This window comes from Rhinatrema bivittatum, chromosome 6, assembly GCF_901001135.1.
Source record: "Rhinatrema bivittatum chromosome 6, aRhiBiv1.1, whole genome shotgun sequence".
Taxonomy (NCBI): Eukaryota; Metazoa; Chordata; class Amphibia; order Gymnophiona; family Rhinatrematidae; genus Rhinatrema; species Rhinatrema bivittatum.
In genome coordinates, this window is record NC_042620.1 from 115,601,199 (window position 1) to 115,619,963 (window position 18,765).

Consider the following 18,765-nt stretch of genomic DNA (forward strand, 5'->3'; position numbering starts at 1 on the left):
CCTTTTACGAAAATGTGGAGGAGATGTATATTTATGTACGGCAGTAGATACATTTAGTGGAATATTGATGGCTGTGCCATCATGATTCCACTACGTTTAACTACGTTAAAACTTTAAAATGAAATGAGTCGGTATTATGGAATACCAAAACAAGTTCAGAGCGATAGAGGGACTCACTTTACTGGTAACTTAGTGCAGCAATATGCTAGAGACTACTACATTGAATGGATCTTTCACATTCCATATTATCCGCAAGCTGCCGGCCTTATTGAGCATATGAATGGGTTATTAAAAAATATGTTACACTCTCTTACAAAATCTGCCACCATGAAGGGGTAGAAATCTGCATTGTCCACAGCTGCTAAATAGTAGACCTTTAAAAAAAAAGACGGAAAGACTCCTTTCCAGAAGTTATATAATCAGGAACCCGCTTCTACTCAGATCCGAAATACCATTTGCTGGGCCATGGCTTCGGGAAACGTCGAATTGCCCTGCCAAAATAGTTATGAAGCTGCGGGATATGATGTAACCAATCCCACCACTATAGTGATACCTCCCCATGAATCTTTATTATATGATTTACAGATTGGGTGCAGCATCCCTAAGCAATATTTTGGATGGCTGTGTATTCGATCTAGTTGGGCAAAACAAGGCATAGCTGTATTGGGGGGAATCATTGATTCTGACTACCGTGGTCCCATATATGTACTGTATCACAATTTGACAAATAAAGAAATTTACGTTCCTGCCCAAACCAAAATGGTACAATTGATTATTATTCCCTATGTAACAGACCAAATGGTATGGGGAATTCCCAATTCCACTCCCCGAGGACAAGGTGCCTTTGGAAGCACCTCCAATCCAAGTAAACTACATCCAGGAGCTAAAATATGGATCTTCACACCTCATAGAGAACCTAGGAAAGGTGAAATTTTAGCTGTTGGCAAAAGATGCAGTACTGACTGTACTACCAGAAGAAGGTACCCAGGTACCCAGTATCCGATGTAAACTAAGGGAATAACTAACGATGTGTTCTCTCGCTACAGGTTGGCTTGCATCTCCCGTTTATGGCGATCAACCTCTTTGCCATCATTGGTATGGTGCACACCCTATATCAGCCTGTAGAAGTAACCTCCGGACGGGGGACTATCAAGTGGAAGAACAGCACCTCCTCTCGGACGCAGGATTTACATCACTTCCATTCCCAGTCTATCTTCCTGAAAGAGGAAGTGTGCTAATACAAGTTCTGCATACTAACAATTGAATACGGACCACCAATAATCACACTATTGATAATACAATATGTACCCCTACACTAATGGGATTGGCTTGCCCTTTAATGTATTCCACATTACCCGATGATTGCTTGTTGCAGCAACCTTTGGCACACTGTAGCCTTCTAATATTACCTGATAATGTAACTGGTTTCATAATTCCATTCCCTGAAACTGTATGTGTATATAATTTGACTTTTACAGGATGCCTGTATAATGTTACTTTGTTTACTTTTGGTTCTCGACATTATTTACCACCAATGGACATCGCTGATGTGCAATTGGGGGTAAAGTTGGACTTATCATTCTTTAAGACACCATTGTTGGATTTGACTAAACTGCAAAAGGTATTGAATACCTCAGATTCGTTGAAAAAGACCCTGAGACATGTGGACATTGCTGTGACTGGTGCTCTGCTTCGAGCGGACTTTGCCAAGGAACGCCTACTACATTTACAACAATTGATAAAAAGACACCTCTCATTCTTGGTGGGATGTGTTTTTCGGACGTTCCTCTACTGCTACAATGACTCTGAATTGGATTTTTCATCCTATCCTTATTGTGATGTGTGTATGCCTCCTGTGCCTGGTGTGTACATGTTATCTTACCTATCGAGTGCATAAAATAGCACGTCAAAGTAAATATATCACTACAGTGGCTTCGTATGCAGTGGTGCCTGCATTGGAGAATGATTGATCAAGGGTGGAGTGTAGGATAAACATGTTCTTGTTAAACAGGTTGTGCAGCTCAGCTTTCTGGCTCCCTATCAGGAATAAGGCGGTGTGATCAACCCCTACATGCCAAGGACAGGATGAGTCCGAGTGGGCAGTAGCAACTGTTGACCCATAACATGGGGGGATAGTGATCAATCATTTCTCTCTCGCACGCACACTTGTTTACGGCATGGGATAAAAGAGCTGGACTTTCCAATGTCCAGCGGGAGTAGGAGATATTGCCTCTATAGACGTATAGAGTACTGGACACTGAAAACCCCCTTCTCACCTTTGCTGACCTGACAACTCCTAGATACAAGGCTGATGAAAGACGGGTGCTGGATGGCATATGCAATCATGTGGTATGTAAATAACTTTCTGTAAATAACGTATATTACCATGATGTCACATTAATAAATGATGTCATAGATATTGTGTCAGAATACCTTACTCTCTCATTCCCAACAGGCCCCTTCACTGAATTTTTTAAATCCTTCTTCATTTCCTTCCCCAGCTAAATGTGAAAGAGGGGATGCAAGGTTTAAAATCATGTAGAATTAAGCAAGACATGTGCTCACTAGAAAATGCAATGAAACCCAGGACCAGGTGCACACCAAGAGGGAGAACTTCCTTGGTGCATCTGTGGGCAAGTTTGACTAAATTAAAAAATATAGTACTTCTTCTATTGCCCTCTTAGTTTCCCTAAATGATACAGATTTTTATATATATTTCTCCCTTTTGCTTTGTGAGGCATATGCACAATGACTACAATAGCCCAGCATCCTGTTTCCAACAGAGGCCAAACTATCTGTACTATCTGACATTTAGTACTCAAAAGACATATTTCATAAATAGGATATGAAAAATAGCCAAAACAGGTCAGTCTACTCCCTACTTGTATTTGTGACCCCATATCCAGGCGAGTTTTCAGGATATCCTCAATGAATATGCAGGAGATAATTTGCAGCCATTGAAAAAATACTTAGTACATGCAACTTTATCTCCTGCAGATTCACTGCAGATATCTTCAACACATGACTGGTTTGGGGATCCCCAGGACAGGTTTAGGAAGCTCTGGTCCACCTCAAGCTCATACTAGAACTCTCAGGCCTATGAGAAAGGATGGCCAACGCCCATGAGTAAAAGGGAAGGAACATCAGGAAACGCCCCTGCCATCGACATCTCCTTCACACCCTTGTCTCATTCGGTACCCTTTGCAGATGTTTTGGATTCTTTCTGCACAGAGCTTCTGAAATGGCGATGTGGAAATTGAAGGTCAGCACCATGTCTGAGGAGTTGGCAGCGAGCCCTGGCTAATTTTCTGCAGCATAAATCTCAGAACTCAACTCCACCTGCCTCTATTCGATTAGAATGTGAATCCATAGGAAAGAAGATTCTTCCTCACCAATACCACTGCCCACTGCAACAGCACTGAGGAAAGAAGAATCGTGTGCAATGAAAACAAAGAAACTGTGGCCAGCTCTTCAGAAATGTCACAGAACCTCACGTTCTCCCTTCCTGAGCTGACCCATTAAGGTCCTTGTCTTCCATTTTTTCCCAAGAGCATCTATAATCACTCTGAACACCTCTCTTTTCATCCCTGCTTGTCAAGGTCAACTAGAAGCCCTTATTCCATAACGCAGAAGCATGCGTTAAAGACTTGAGGAGCAGGGGAAGAATCAAAGTAGGCAGGCAGATATATTTAAACTGGATTCCCCAGAAGTGTTCCTCTGTGGTATTTCCCTACTAAATCTGGGAGGACATGAGCATGCTTTGTTTTGGGTAAGACCATCCATCCAGAGGAGAAGAGCACCACTACCGACAAAATGCTGAAGATGTACGTAGCCATCACATAAATATGAATCAGGCATATGACAAAAAAAAAAAAAGGTTGACACTTCTACACATCATGACGATAGGATCTTAAACCTAACAGCAGCAAAGAAGGGCAGACATTATGCCACATGCAAACCTGTCAAATGCTCATTAATAGTGTTAAGAACTCTTACGGCACTGGTTCTCAACCTTTTTTCCCCGTCGTGACACACTTGACAGATGATGCTCATGTGCGTGACACATTGCACACTACATTTAACAGCTATACTAAAACAAAAAAAAAAACAACCCTAGACATTTTATTGTTGAAAGTGATGTAGGAGAAAGATAACATTCTTTAATTTCAATAACTGCTTATAAAATATTATTAAATGCTATTTTTTTCACAAACATTTTCATCTTTGCTTACTGTATAGGTGAGAAAATTGAGACTGATATGCAGCACACAGTTTTTCCATTACAGAAACTCATGCATTTCACGGTCAACCTCAGAAAGCTCTAACCTATTCTGGAGTTTATACAGAGCAGAGTTAGCAAATGTCCCCTTTCAACTCACCATACAAAAAATATATTCCACTTCTGATATCCCCTCAGTAACAGTACTTCAAAATCCCTTCCCTGCCAGCCACTTTGTGAAATAACAGGAAAACCTGCTGAAAAGACATTTAGAAATTATATAGTATACCAGCCATACTATACGAGTACTAACCCCCAGGACCTGAACAGCAACAATCTTACCTATGAAAACACAAGGACAAAAACAAGCAAATAGAGGACACAGTACACTTACTATTAGAAAAACAAAGCAAGCCAGACTGCTCTAGCTTCCTACCCAGAAGCTACATCCTAGTAAACAGAATCCCTCACCTCTGTCAAACATGCAGAATGCAGACTAAAAGACCATAAATTATAAACAAGCATACAGAGAAAAAACAAACTCCAAGGAGCGAGAGGGGAGGGGAAGGTGCAGTGGGGTGGTGGGGCAGGATACAGCATGCCTTCAACATTTCTGGCTTGTACTGGTAGTGGCAGTGCAAGCCAGGGTTGAGGGAAAAGCAGTAACAGGGAGCAGTGATGAGGAATTTTAAGTTTCAGCTCCTTACTCTGCACTCTTCTCATGCAGCAAGCACGTGTGGCTGTTATAGAAAGCATAGGCTTGCTGTGTCAAATATTATTTGGTGACACACCTGCCACCCCTCCGTGACACACCAGTGTGTGCAGACGCAGCGGTTGAGAACCACTGTCCTAGAAAACCTGGCCACAGAAATAAGTGACACAAAAGCAAGACTTACAGTTTCGCTGTGATAAGAAGAATGAGTGCAACGAAGCCCGATTTCTGAAGTTTGCTGGTCTGTCCCACCATTGTGAGTCCAAGATAAAAGAGAGCTGAGCCAGCGAAGGAACTGCCAAGCCCGTCCAGGAAGTTTTCCATGTACGTCGGAATCTTTTGTCCAAGGATGTAATTTGCAGCAATCCCAATGAAGACCATGAACACAACCGGGTTCTTCAGGACACGCAGAAGCCCCAGCCCCACTATTTTGGTCTTGTTATAGGAGGTGTTTGGATTCTCCCGCCATTTCTGAATTTCACAGAAGATAAACCCTATGGGGTTGAGCATCATGAGGGAGATCGGAGCCACCAAGTAAATGTACTGCAGATATTCCGGGTGCGTGGACTGATACAAAGCTTCAACTAGAAGACAAGAAATGTACAATGGTGATCGGCAACATTTCTGACAGGTGCATCTGACTATATCATCAGGTCACAATGCTATGAGTGAAGAAAATACTGCACATACCATTATCACTCCACATAATTTAATGCCTGCATACCATTCACCTGTTTGACTTTCAGCCCATCCTGATTAAGTCCCTCCTCAAGGCATTCTGGAATATGTAGTCTTGTAGTCCTGCTATCTGAGCAGGAAAGTAACTCAAAAGTTGGCAGGACACATTTTACAATTAAAAAGTTAAAAGGTCGCCTGTGCTTGAATTTATTAACCCTATAAAATTAGTAGAGCAGGGTGACACCATTCCAAAAACTGAACAGAATGTTTTATGTGAACAGGATGTGCTGATATTCATTCATCCTTCATCCATCGCATGGCTGGCTTTACAAGGATTCAAGTGAACTGAATGGGAACGCTCTGTGAACTGAATTTCAAGTTCAGTTTTCAAATGGGCTCATTACTTGAGGGTTGGGTTTCTTCATTTTGGTATTTTGCCTCCCACCTCTACAATGTTTTTTAGTTTAATTAAAGATTACCTCCCATAAAGTTGTATTCTAAAGCTTTCAGCAGAATTATTTTCAGAACACTGGCAACCTCTTCAATGACCAAGCTCCGGTATTCCAAATGTTAACTGGATCTCGCGTAAACTGGACTATTCTCCGTTTATTATGCAGACCAGCACGTGGGTGCGGCAGTGAGGAGGAAAACCAGGGACGTGCAGCAGGCGGTCAGTTTGTGGCTGAACACCAGGCTTGTGCGCTGAGTGAACGAACATTGCCTTTTCCAGATTTATCCAGGATGAAAACTAAAGGACGCAGTCACTGAAATCATTCTAGCCAGTGGTAATTAGCTTTAAAAAGCAGCCTTCACCTTCCATTCCAGCTGCAACGGGCAAAAAGGATGCAAGTTGAAGAATGTTCCCCTGGCAATTAATCACCACCGATCCTAGCAATCTCCAGAAAAATACTCTCAGGCCACTGGGATGACATGCTTTCTGCATTTTACACACCCAGACTGGCGACACTGTCAGCAGGGCTTAACCATTCCACACTTGCCTATAAAATCCTAACAAAAAGGTACAAATATACTTTTTCACTCAAATATCTCATATACAGAATCTCAGCCTGAAAGTTATTACCCCCTTCCCCATTCCACAGACCTATTAAAAATGACTTAGCACCCTGGCAGAAGACTTTTGTACCCACTACTACTAAATTTCTATTGCACTACTTGACAAACATAGCGCTGTTTGGATATAAATAAGAGCCAGTACCTGCTCATTGGCATTTACTATCTAGTCACGCCACAGTGAGAAAAATTTCCCGAAACCCCTTATTACAGAAAAAAAAATAAAATAAAAAGACGGTTAAAATCAACACAGGGCCAGCCGAGATTTAAAAGCAGGTCTCCAAAAGAATGGTTTGGAGGAACATGCTCTGCACGCATGGACTCAGGAAGGTCGTTCCAAGGTGCATGGCGGAGCTGCAGGGCGGAAAGGGCAGAGAGTCTTGAGCTGGCAATGGAGAAGCAGGGCACAGAGAAGAGCAGCCTGCCTGATGAATACAAGTCACGAGGAGAGGTAATGAAGACTTTTAGAATTTATAAAATTTATAACCCGCTCCACAACGTTAGTATTAGGCCAATAGGAGAAACTTAAAATTGTATAAGGAAGTGGATGGGGAGCCAATGAGGTGACTTGAGAAGAGGACTGCATGGCTTTAACATTGGAGGAAGGTAAGCCGTGCAGCTGAATTCTGAAGAGACTAATGGAGAGAGACGGTGCAGCGGGAGACCTGCCAGGAGAGCAGGCTGCAGTAGGCAGAGACGGAACGGAGAAGAAGATGTTGGAGAGGTCAGAACAAAAGGACATTTTAGAGGCAAGCAGAGAAGTAGTAACTGCTGCATGTAGCACCTACAGAACTATATACGGTAAATGGTACACACTAAAAACCAAGAGCAAAAATACAGAGAAGGCATGACAAAAAAAAAAAATAAAAAAAATTTATATATAAAATGAGCATTTACTACATTAATGTGTCACAGAGTATGCAGATACACACTGTGCGCTGAAGCTCTCGCGCTACATGAAGGATGGCTTTCCCAGCTCTCTGGTTACACAATCTTAACCAGTTACCTTTTTACAAGCCATCAGGCGCCTTGCACAATCTTTCAAGGATTAAGCCATAAACTGCTGTTTGCTTGATCAACATTTCACAAAATTCTTGACTTTTGTCCTAATCACGATTGTGACTACATTAAATGGTCAGTTAAGCATTTTCCCCCTTTTATCTCTGCCATGAATCCATAATTTGTAGCAATGCACCAATGCCATTTCTACTTTAAAATGTGAAGACCGTAAGTTATTAATTCCAGAGCCAAGGCATTAAGATTGCTGGACAGGCTCTTATCATAGCCACAGGATGGGAGAAACCCATTTGAAAAACAGGGCCTGAGAGCCCACGCAGGAATGCTATTACTATCTGTAATTAGGAAGCCGGAAAATCGCTCCCTCTCCACCCTCCCAAAAATGTATCACAAAAAGCAAACAAAAAAAATCACAGCATTATTGATAACCGTCCCAAAACTATTTCAAAGCTCACGGCGCTTCACCTTTGCTATCTTCTACCCGGCCCATACACAAACCGGTTTGTAACTGTCACTCCTTCACCCCCTACCCACCACGTGTCCTGAGTACTCTGGGGCCTGTGCAGACACTTCGGCCCTGCTTCCGTAAAGCACCCGACAAACTACTGCAATCATAGGCAGGGTGTGTTAGGGACAACCCCGCACCTTAAAGAAAGCAAACAAACAAACAAAACAAAGAGGCAGCTCTTTTGGAATAACCGATTTATCTCAGTTACCAGTCTACACTGCAAATATCTACAGTTAAAAACAACTGTTTCTCAAAGCCAAGTCACCAAGATCCACCAATGGCTTTTGTTTCCAGGAAATCCAGAACTATGACAGGTTCAAACCGCCTGCATCAGTGCAAACAAACACAGTTAAGTATTTTTACCTGCAGGGTTTGCACCAATAACCAACACTAAACTACATGGACAGTTCTTCTTTCATCATTGCCCCCAGAAAAATGACCCTCGGTGATCTCTGTAGATAATTATGCTCTTGGAAACCACGCATGTAGATTAGGTTATACAGAACTATGCACATTGTTACGTAGTGCCCGATCCTAGCAATGCCTCTAAACAGTTAATTATTATGCACATAAGATCATCATATACATGCTTATGTACTATTTTAGATACATCAAAAGTAGACCTTTTTGGTTTATTGCACATTTATAAGTGCAAATAAAGCAGTCTAGGGGTGTTTCAGAGCAGGGCCAAGAACTGAGCGCATAAGTTGCTATTTTTATAAGAGACTTACACGAGTACATTTGGCCGCTTATTCACACAATTTTACACCAGCTAATTAACTATAGCACTGGATATCTGACTCATCTGTTGTCTGCTATTGGCTGGGTGGGAGGTCTGGATGAACTGGGGGCTGGAAGGACTCGACGACATGGAGAATGACTGGGTGAACTGGTGGAGGCATCAGCACACTGGTGATTTTAATTATGCACGCATGCTTTAAACTATAGCAATTTCTGCATATAAATCAGGGTTTTACGCAAGGATTTTTTTTTTTTGGCAGGCAAAATTATCGCGCATAGGCTTATAAAATAGGTAGGAATAGTACACACTACAGGTACTTGTGTGTAACCAAACCACGTGAACATGTGTTAGGGAGGGAAACATGCATATTTTATAATCTGCACAGGTTATAAAATAATGCAGCAGATCTCTACGCGGCCACATACATACGCATATTGGGCTGTGCGGAGTGTTTTTTTTCTTTTTAAGTCATCCTCAATCTGAGCAAGATTACCTGCAATGTAGAACAAGATGGGTAATTCTGCTTGCATGGAGTGGGCAATTTTCAAAGCCCCCCCATTTCCATCAATGAAATGGCTTTACAGAAAACTGTCTTCTGATTTTTATAGCTTGGATACCTTAAAAACCAGATCTATTTGCGAACCTCAAGCAACCAATCTCAGAATCACTGTCCTGATACCTCACCACATCCGTTCATTAGTTTTATAGTTACAATCCTGAAAGACCTCAAACAGGTTTGATTTTCAGAATGCCACTACAAATATTCATGAGATATTTGCATATATACAGACTAAGAACCAGACTGATTTGTTGCCCTCCAGGACTGAATTTGTGCACCCCTGCTTTACATATACACAGGCCAGCTGCTTATTTCAACCCAGTGCTGAAATTCATTACTAAGCAATGGGACACACACACAAGACCGGGGAATGAGTGCAGGAACCTGAACCATTTCAGCTTCTCCCATGAGTTTAATTAGCTGCACCTCTATCTCACAGACATCCAACCCTAATCCTCAGTGGCCACAAACAGGTCTGGTTTTCCAGGTAACTAAGCTAGGCATATTAATCCCAGTCTGAGACCAAACATGCAAATATGTCTGATGACTACTTATTGTCAATACTGTTTGTAGCCTTCATGGATCAATGTGCATCTCCTCTTTTAGCTCAACGGTTATCAACCCAGCCCTTTAACCAGCCTGATCACACCCTTTCAAAAGGGCTGTCTAAATACACAGTAGTCTAAACCATTCAAGTAATAGGAGTCTAAAATAGCCTCTTCTCAAGGCCAAGAAATAAAGTTGAGAATCCATTATTCCATAATGTGTTTACTAGAAATGCATGCATGTAATATATTTTTACATGCCGAGGACATGAAGCCAGCCTGTCTGTTTCTGAAAATATCCCACAACTTCAATGCAAACAAGAAAGCAATGAAATGGCTCCATAGAGAATGAAGCCTCAGCATTAAAGAGCCCTGCAATAAAGATATGCATTTCATTTTCAAATTCTAAAAGGAAATTAGCTCTCGGACCATATATAGGGGCCGATGCAATTATGTGCACTGACTTTTCAGCGCCTGCATTTTTAAACGCTTGCATGGCGCCCGCAAGGGGGGTGCCATGCAATATGGAAATTAGGGGGTTGCGCTAGGAAGGAGGCACTAGGGTCACTAGCGCGACCTTAGCACCTCCTTGCTAACGCGACCCCGCCGCGGCTGCCGGTTATGAAGACCGACGCCAATAAACTCAGCCTCGGTTTTCATAACCTGCCTGTCTACCTGTGATGAGCGCTCTCTCATTCACTCCGCGTCGGACGCTCGTTAAATAGGCGCTAATCCCCCTATTGCATTAGGGGGTGGATTAGCTCAGCCCCATAGTGCTTTTAACTGTATCTGGAGCTTTTAGTGTAGGACAGTAAATATTTGATTGCAGATAATGTAAGAGTTGACATTTCAAGGCATGCTGATGTCACATGCCAAAATGTAAACATCTGAGCAGGGGTTTGGTTTTTTTTAGCCTTTTGTGGGGAGAAGGGAAAAAGGTGTGCAAGAGGATCCATCAACACATTTTTCCAGTTTAGTCCTGGGCAATTTAGCCATGGATTAAACCATCACTTCTGTGCTTGCTCATCTCTCGCAATCATATGTCTGTGAAAACTACATTAAATGGTCAGTTATTTTCCCTTTTATCTCCGCCACAAATCTAATCTGCATAATACAGCAATTCACTAAACTAATTCTACTTTAAAACGCGACAACGAGACTAACAGGCATCACTGGAGACAAAAGCCTATCCAGCAATCACACAGGCTGAGCGCACTGTTTCACCTGCGGTCGGATACATATTTTGGACACTCGTCCACTACCCCTTATACAATAACGGGTTTAGCACATCCAAACCCCCTTGAAACTAATAGCGCTTATCACATACAAATGCATGTTGATGAGGCTATTAGTTATTCGCCCAGGATACAGAAAAAAAAAAAAAGAAGTGCGCCTGATCCACACATTTTACACTCAGAAATTAGCACCTATCCAAGGGCAGGTGCTAATTTCTGAGCAGCCTGGAAATGTATACAGAAAAATACTGCTTTTCTGTACATCTTCCAACTTAATATCATGGCAATATTAAGTCGGAGGAGCCAAAAGATTAAAAAAAAAAAAAAAAAAAAAAAAAAAAGTGCCATCAGGTTAGGAAAACGGATACTCAAAAAAACGAGTGTCGTTTTCCTAACCTGCTGACAGCCATCTCCCCTGGGCATCCACTGATAAGGAGACATTAGGGGTGCTCTACTGCCCCTAGCACCTCCTTTTTAGCACAACCCCTCATTTAAATATAGTATCGCACGCCCAGGAGAGGTGGCTGGGTGAACCTTAGGAAAGCAGGCGCTCAACACACAACGCACAATTAATCTCTGGAATTTGTTGCCAGAGGATGTGGTTAGTGCAGTTAGTATAGCTGTGTTTAAAAAAGGATTGGATAAGTTCTTGGAGGAGAAGTCCATTACCTGCTATTAATCAAGTTGACTTAGAAAATAGCCACTGCTATTACTAGCATGGGATAGGCTTAGTTTTGGGGTACTTGCCAGGTTCTTATGGCCTGGATTGGCCACTGTTGGAAACAGGATGCTGGGCTTGATGGACCCTTGGTCTGACCCAGTATGGCATGTTCTTATGTTTACAGTATCGGCCTGTTACTGCCTTATCATAGCCACAGGATGAAAGAAACCATGGAAATTGTTGGGATAAAATCTTGCGCCAGATTAATGGGAGAAGACGGATAAATTACCTCTTCCCTTTGAGTGGGGGACAGTGCAATGTAGGTAAGCTCTATTTACAAAAGTCCACGTTAGCAGAATCAACCAATGAAAATTTTTTTAAAAAGCAGGCCTACGTATCATGACTATCACAGAATGCTTATTGAGTAGATGAGGCTTGCAGGTCAAGTTACCTATTTGTCAGCTCTTAACTATATGATTTCCTAGAGCACTCTGCTGCCACAATGACAATGTCCAGGAATCTCAAGTTGCACAAGCAAAAACCCAAGCAAAGCCACCATCTTGGCTTTGATCCGACTGATTTTGAATAAAGCAGTGTTTGATTTATGGATCTGTGTGGGCTTGTTTTTGCTTTATCGATTTGACTTGAGTTGGCTTTCGGCCCTCTCTCCATCATGGATCTTCACACGAGTGTTTGTGTGCTTTTACTTTATGATCTTGCAAATAAACACAAAACTAACAAAAAAAACTAACTAGAAAAATAGGGAATATAATGCAGAACAGAACCAAACATGCCTTTAGAGCCAGCTAGCACTTTATCATTCACACTAACACCCTCAACTCTCTGCTATAAACGTAGAGGTAGCTGTACCAACAAAAACAGCCAAAACGCTGGTGGCACCTTATAGGTTATTAAACTGGTTAGTCTATAAAGGTGCCACAATTTCTTATTTTTTTCTATTAACCTACTTACACTTGCATTACACATGGGGATTATGTGTTCTAAAGGTTTTTTCTCCCATATTATATCTACAGAAATATTGCAGTGTACATAGAGTTCATGATGTTCTTAATCCAAAATATAGAACTGTAAATTTATTTAGTGCAAAAAACAAAACAAAACACGACAACCCTCCCTATCAAAACAGAAGCAAAAACTACTTTCAAATTCAGAACACATATGGCAATAAAATAAAACAGGCCAGACACACCACCTTACCTATGGGATATCCCAAAGCAAAATCATTGCTCTGGGTAGAAAAAATGGAGAAGAGCCCTGCTTTGCTGAATCGGCTCTCAGGACTGGCTACTAACAAGGTGAGCACACACACTATTAAAAACACAGTGGCTTTGGCAATGAGGATGCTGTAAAGAAAGGACCAGTTCACATTGGAGAAGTCTAGGACGACCATGTTTTTGAATATCAAAGCTGGAAGAGCGAAACGGGAGACGAAGTTGCCCAGGCCTTTGGCCTGTGTTGCTGTGATGATGTTTGCTCTTCCAGCGATATAGCCACATAGAATGATGCCAAAGCATTCCAGCAGCGCAGGGAAGAGTTTGTTTATGGACACAAAGGGCGGGGCATTTGTGCCATGTGCCTGGTAGTCCAGCTCCCCAGCAAAGGAATGGGTCACATTGTCCACTGAGGAGTTCCTTATGGCCACGCCCAAAACAAAAGCCATCGTCTTCTAGTAGATCTTTCAAACTGATTTTGTCATCTCAGGACCTGAAAAAAAAAAAAAATAAGAGAAAGACAGAGCTTTATTGCATCACTCAGCAATTTATCAAAAGTTTAAGTACATTTCTACAACTTTCCATAAAGTCATTCAAACTGTCAGCAAATGCAGTCTAGGGATGGTCTTGGAGGAAATGGTCTAGGAGCTCCGGGGAGAAAAAATGATTCCTTTTTTTATACCAAGAACGGTGGATGAAATTCATTCCAGTTTCTAAACCATGGCAGGGAGGCCCTAGATACCAAATGTTTCTGTAATGATTTTATATGGCATAGTGGGGGAGAGAGAGGATAAACTCCGGATAGCAGTATACAGACAGGCTGATGCAAGCTTTGCTTTTAAATGCCATGATCAACACATCTGAGGTACACTTTCTACCAGAAAAGAAAAGACACAGCGTAGCAACGCTTAACAGAAGTGCTGACAGAATGAAAATGTCTACAAACACTGTCTAGAAGAAAAAGCAAACAAACAGGTCATCAGATGATTAGACAAGACACGCAGAACAAGGGAAAGCTGGTTCAAAACCTGTAATGTAGGCAGCCAGGACTATCTCCTCCCACCACATTCGCCCTTCACAAAAATAACCACACAAGCAATACAGAACAACAATTGGAATCAAAAGGCCGCAACTTTATTTAACAAACAGTAGTGCCCGAGCCATGATCTCCCCCCACCCCCAATTAGGAACTCGATAGTAACCATCCGCCGGCCTCCCAGCAAGATGATCACCACTAGGTCACCCGACCTAGAGAGTCCAGTAATGGCAAACACACTCGACCCCCGCCACCGCCCAGCAAGGAGTGGTGCAGGGACAACTGCACCCAGCTGTACCCCTGTGGTACTCAAACCTGGCACCTGCCAAGCCGTACAATCGATCAGCATGGTGCTGCCACCCTAAATAGGCTCAGGCTGGCCACCCCCCCCCCAAAGCTGCGACAAAACATCCCCAATACAAACAGTGATAGAAAACAGGACGGGAAAGAGGCAGCAGAGTGAAGAAGAAACTCCAGAGCCTGCCCACTGACCCAGGAGACTCCTCTCCCCCCCCCCCCCCCCGAAGCAGACTCAAGTCCCCAATAGCCAATCAGGGTGCTGAAGGCCTGAAATTCAAAAATAAAATAGAAATGGTTCCCAGGGGAATCAGGGCAGAAGCGCGCTTAAACTAGCGCTCCGCCCAGACACCTCCCTCCCCCCTCGAGTGTTGGGGCTCCTGTCGGGAGACAGCCTGGCGCCACATTAATGTGGGTATGCGGGCACTAGGCCCACCTGCCCTTTCATTCCACAAATACAAGCCACGAAATTCATTCACCAAAGAAAAGCCCCCTCGCCAATCTGGCGGATTCTGCTTTCATGAACGACTTTTGTCTTTTGGGTAATTGCCAGGTTCTTGTGGCCTGGTTTGGCCTCTGTTGGAAACAGGATGCTGGGCTTGGTCTGACCCAGCATGGCAATTTCTTGTGTTCTTACTAGCCCATCAGTTACGTGAAAAAAAATATGAAGGTGCTCAGTGCAACCCTGGAAGGCCTGCAATGACATGACAACAGTTGCAGCTATACTTTTAGAGAAATGGAATTTTTTAAAAATGAAGAGGACATTTTGAGAAGTTATCTGGATGGGTGTGATAGGGGTGCGAGAGGGAGGAGAAACCCACTCTCTCAGACCCCTCCCAACTTACTATAACAAATGCACAAACAAAAAAAAACAAACAAACCCTGAAGACACAGGGCACCTCCTACTTAAACAGCACCACCTGCAGCGTACAAAAAGCAGCAAATTTGGACATTAACCTTTTACTGTTCAGCTGAAGAATAGGAAACAAATCCAGCAAAACCAGTTCAGTGGTTGTAAACAAAAGCTCTTAAAATTCAGATCACAAAATTCCATACAGTTTGGCACAACAATAAATCCTATGAGTGGAGGCAAATAAAGGGTCCTGGCAGAGTTGGTAAGGGGAAGCCTATTACAGTCTTGTAAGGCAATCACTATAGCCGAAAGGCTTCCTTAAAATAGATGGATACTGCCTCTCTTGTGCAACTAGCAAATGCCCAAACAGCTCACGTGTCATCTGCACCAGCAAATTCCAAGCTGGTCCTAGACTACTCCTTAGCCAGTCTGGTTTTCAGGATACCCACAAGAAATATGCATGAGACAAGAGTTGCATGCAAATGATCAAATGAAAGCAATGCATGCAAATTTTATTTGCATGCAACTCTCTCTCAAGAGAATATTTCTAGTGGATATTCTGAAAACCAGACTGGCTAAGGAGTGCTCCAGGATCAGCTTGAGGAAAACCAATCTGGACTTTGTAAGTCTAACTGTAGGTTAAAACATTCAGAAGCTGAAAAATATGCAGTCACCATTTCATAGCCTGGTTCAACTTGACAGGATTATGCAATTATTTCTGCAAAGCAAACTTGAAACTGCCAAACTACTATAGTGCCTCTTAGACTTCTGTGTCCTTGAAAACCAGAAATGAAACAGACTTCTGGTTTGAAATACATGTCTGCACGTCTAGAAGTGGCAGCATGACATCAAATGCACATTTCCCAGACACTCTTGGTCAGGTTTTATTTTAAAATTTCAGTATTTGTATAGCGATCTACACCAGTGAAATTTATAACAAATTGCATACAGGTTCAAGTCCCTATCCAAAAGAGCTTACTATGAAAGTGGATACTTAAAGACAATGGAAGATAAAATGAGTTTCCCAAGATTGCAAGGAGTTATCAGTGGGCAAAGCTGGATTTGAATCCTGATCTCCAGCCTATTTAATGGCACTTCTCTTAAAGGAACTTGGCTCAAGGCCAGTTGCAGCCTCCATCTTCCAATTTTCCTCCAATGGGCATTAGGAAGCAAGTTCAAAAAGGTTCCAGGTTGGTGACCCAGCAGTAAATCACCATTGAGCCCAATCACTAGGCCCCTCTCTTGCAGTCAAACCTGTTTCCATGATTCCCAACCCAAGACAGTTTTGTAATACATATGGAACTTATGTTTTATATTAAAACTCTTACAGGTGAATTTTAAAAGCCCAAAGTGCACATCAATTAGGGATGTGTGACTATGTCAGGCTTGCACGCGCCAAGAGGATTTTAAAAGCCACCCGGATATGCACATACTCCCACTGAGTGCACAAATGAAATGTTTTCATGAAGGGGCAGAGCATGGGCACTCTGGGATTGTAACCTGAAATTTGTGCATAAACCCTTATGCACACTGGCACATGCCAGGGTCCCCCTACCATGTAACTATTTCTGTTATAGATGACATGTAAGTGATAAAACAAACAAACAAAAAAAATCTAGGCAGATCAGCAGGGTTTTAAAGGTCTGGGCTAACAGGGATGAAAGAAGGCTATTAAACTAGAGAGGTTTGGAAGACCTATCCCTTAATTGGGCAAACTGGGAATGAACTGGTTTTAGCAGCAATGGCATCAGCACACATCCCTTTTAAAATCCCATTTAATGTGGTAGAAGTGGGATTTGTGCGCACTCACTTAAAATGGAGTACACATATGCACGCAGCCATACTGTGTTATAACATGCGGGTATGTACATGTTATAAAATCGCAGCATCCCTGCCTGGGCACAGGCCAATGAATGCGCGCGTGCACACACACGTGCCAGTTTAAAAGTAACTGTACCCATGTACAAATTCTTTCCATCTGGCATTTCTAAGTCTAACTCTTGCTTCAGAAAACATTCAAAATATGCTTCAAAAAGGAGTAAAAGATCTCGTTAAGAATTACCAAGACCAACTAATTAATATTTTTACTTTTCAATTTCTGTGGCAGCAACATTATCAACAATAGAAAAATCATCACAGTAGGCCATGTTTACCTGGAAAAAAATGCATTAAAAATAGATGTCACAGCTTACTGCAATATACTGATTGTCAATCTGCCAGTTACACCATTTTCTTTCTTCATTAAAACATAGGAGAGGATTCTTCTAAATGCTGTACAGTTCTCTACTCTCTGCCTTTATCAGGATAATTAACAAGCACGGTTGCAAAACATTTTATGCAAGAGGCCAAATTCTTTGGATTTTCAATAAAAAATTAACACCCTCTAAATTGACCCCTACAGGAAACGTACGTCAAAGAATTTCTCCTTCCCTTCAGTACATCTCTCTCTAGATCTGAAGGCGGGTCCCAAACGCTCGTTTTCTACTGCTTTGGATCAAGCTCACATTTTTTTTTTATGGTTTAGATTACTCGCTTTAATTGAATAAGAAATTCACCCCAGGCAGGCTACAATAAAAGGTATCCTCGTACCTTTCAAAGGGATCTGCAGCTCCCAATTTCCGGCCAACCCCAATGGTCATGGGAGCACGTTGTATGGGGTCGCAGCGTAGGCCCCGCATAAACTATTAGGGTTTGCATTTGACATAGTTCCACAGCATTTGCAAGGTCGAGGAAGCCAGGTGCCACAGGACCTCATTTTTTCTTTTTATTGCAAAGCTTCCTGAGAATCCATTTCCCAGACCCCCCAATCTTTGCGGGGGGGGGGGGGGGGGGAGGAAAGGAGCGCTTGTTTATTTACTGACTCTGCCAAGGACCCCTACCCTTCCTTACAACAGCAGCAGCAGCAGCGCTCTCACCTTCCTGCCTGAGCACCATCCGTTCAGCTCTGCATCGGTCCAGCATCTTGAAACCCACGCCCCAAAGCAAACCACGACTCTTCCAGGCGATCGCAGATACCCCCCTACAACAAAACCGGATCCAAACCACATGAACTTCCTAAAATGGGGGCGTAACGTCTACAGAGTGAGAGGCGCAGCAGCCAATGAAAAACCGGTAAGAGAGCAAAGGGGCGGTGACGGCGTAGCCTGGTGGCCAATGACAGGTTGGAGGGAGGAGCGAATGGAATATGGATGGGAGAAACCAGGGCCCTCGAGTCCGCCTGCTAATAACGGTGAATCACGATAAGAGTAATTATTGCGCTCTGATCCCCCTTCCCTAGCCTCCATGCCTCCCAAAATATACAATCCTTAAGCTCGACTCAGATGTCCTTTTCTTCTCTAATACTTTTCCTCTACATTGCAACACTTCAATTGTCACACAGGACTCTCTGTCCAGAGATTTC

At 42.6% G+C, this 18,765-nt stretch overlaps 1 protein-coding gene across 4 annotated transcripts in view; it reads right to left on the reverse strand.

The window, feature by feature from the left end:
* The window catches only part of GPR155 (G protein-coupled receptor 155), a 74,552-nt gene extending 56,107 nt beyond the window's left edge, over nt 1–18,445 (reverse strand). The window contains exons 1-3 of one of the 4 annotated variants that reach the window (XM_029605817.1): nt 18,281–18,440; nt 13,166–13,672; nt 5,116–5,515 (exon numbers count right to left, since the gene is read on the reverse strand). In XM_029605817.1, coding sequence (XP_029461677.1) covers nt 5,116–5,515; nt 13,166–13,628 — 863 coding nt within the window. In that variant the 5' untranslated portion in view covers nt 13,629–13,672; nt 18,281–18,440. Of the gene's footprint in view, nt 1–5,115; nt 5,516–13,165; nt 13,673–17,954; nt 18,105–18,280 lie in introns of those variants that run through there. The other 3 variants (XM_029605818.1, XM_029605820.1, XM_029605821.1) reach the window with 3 other exon arrangements.
* Nucleotides 18,446–18,765: the final 320 nt, after the last annotated feature.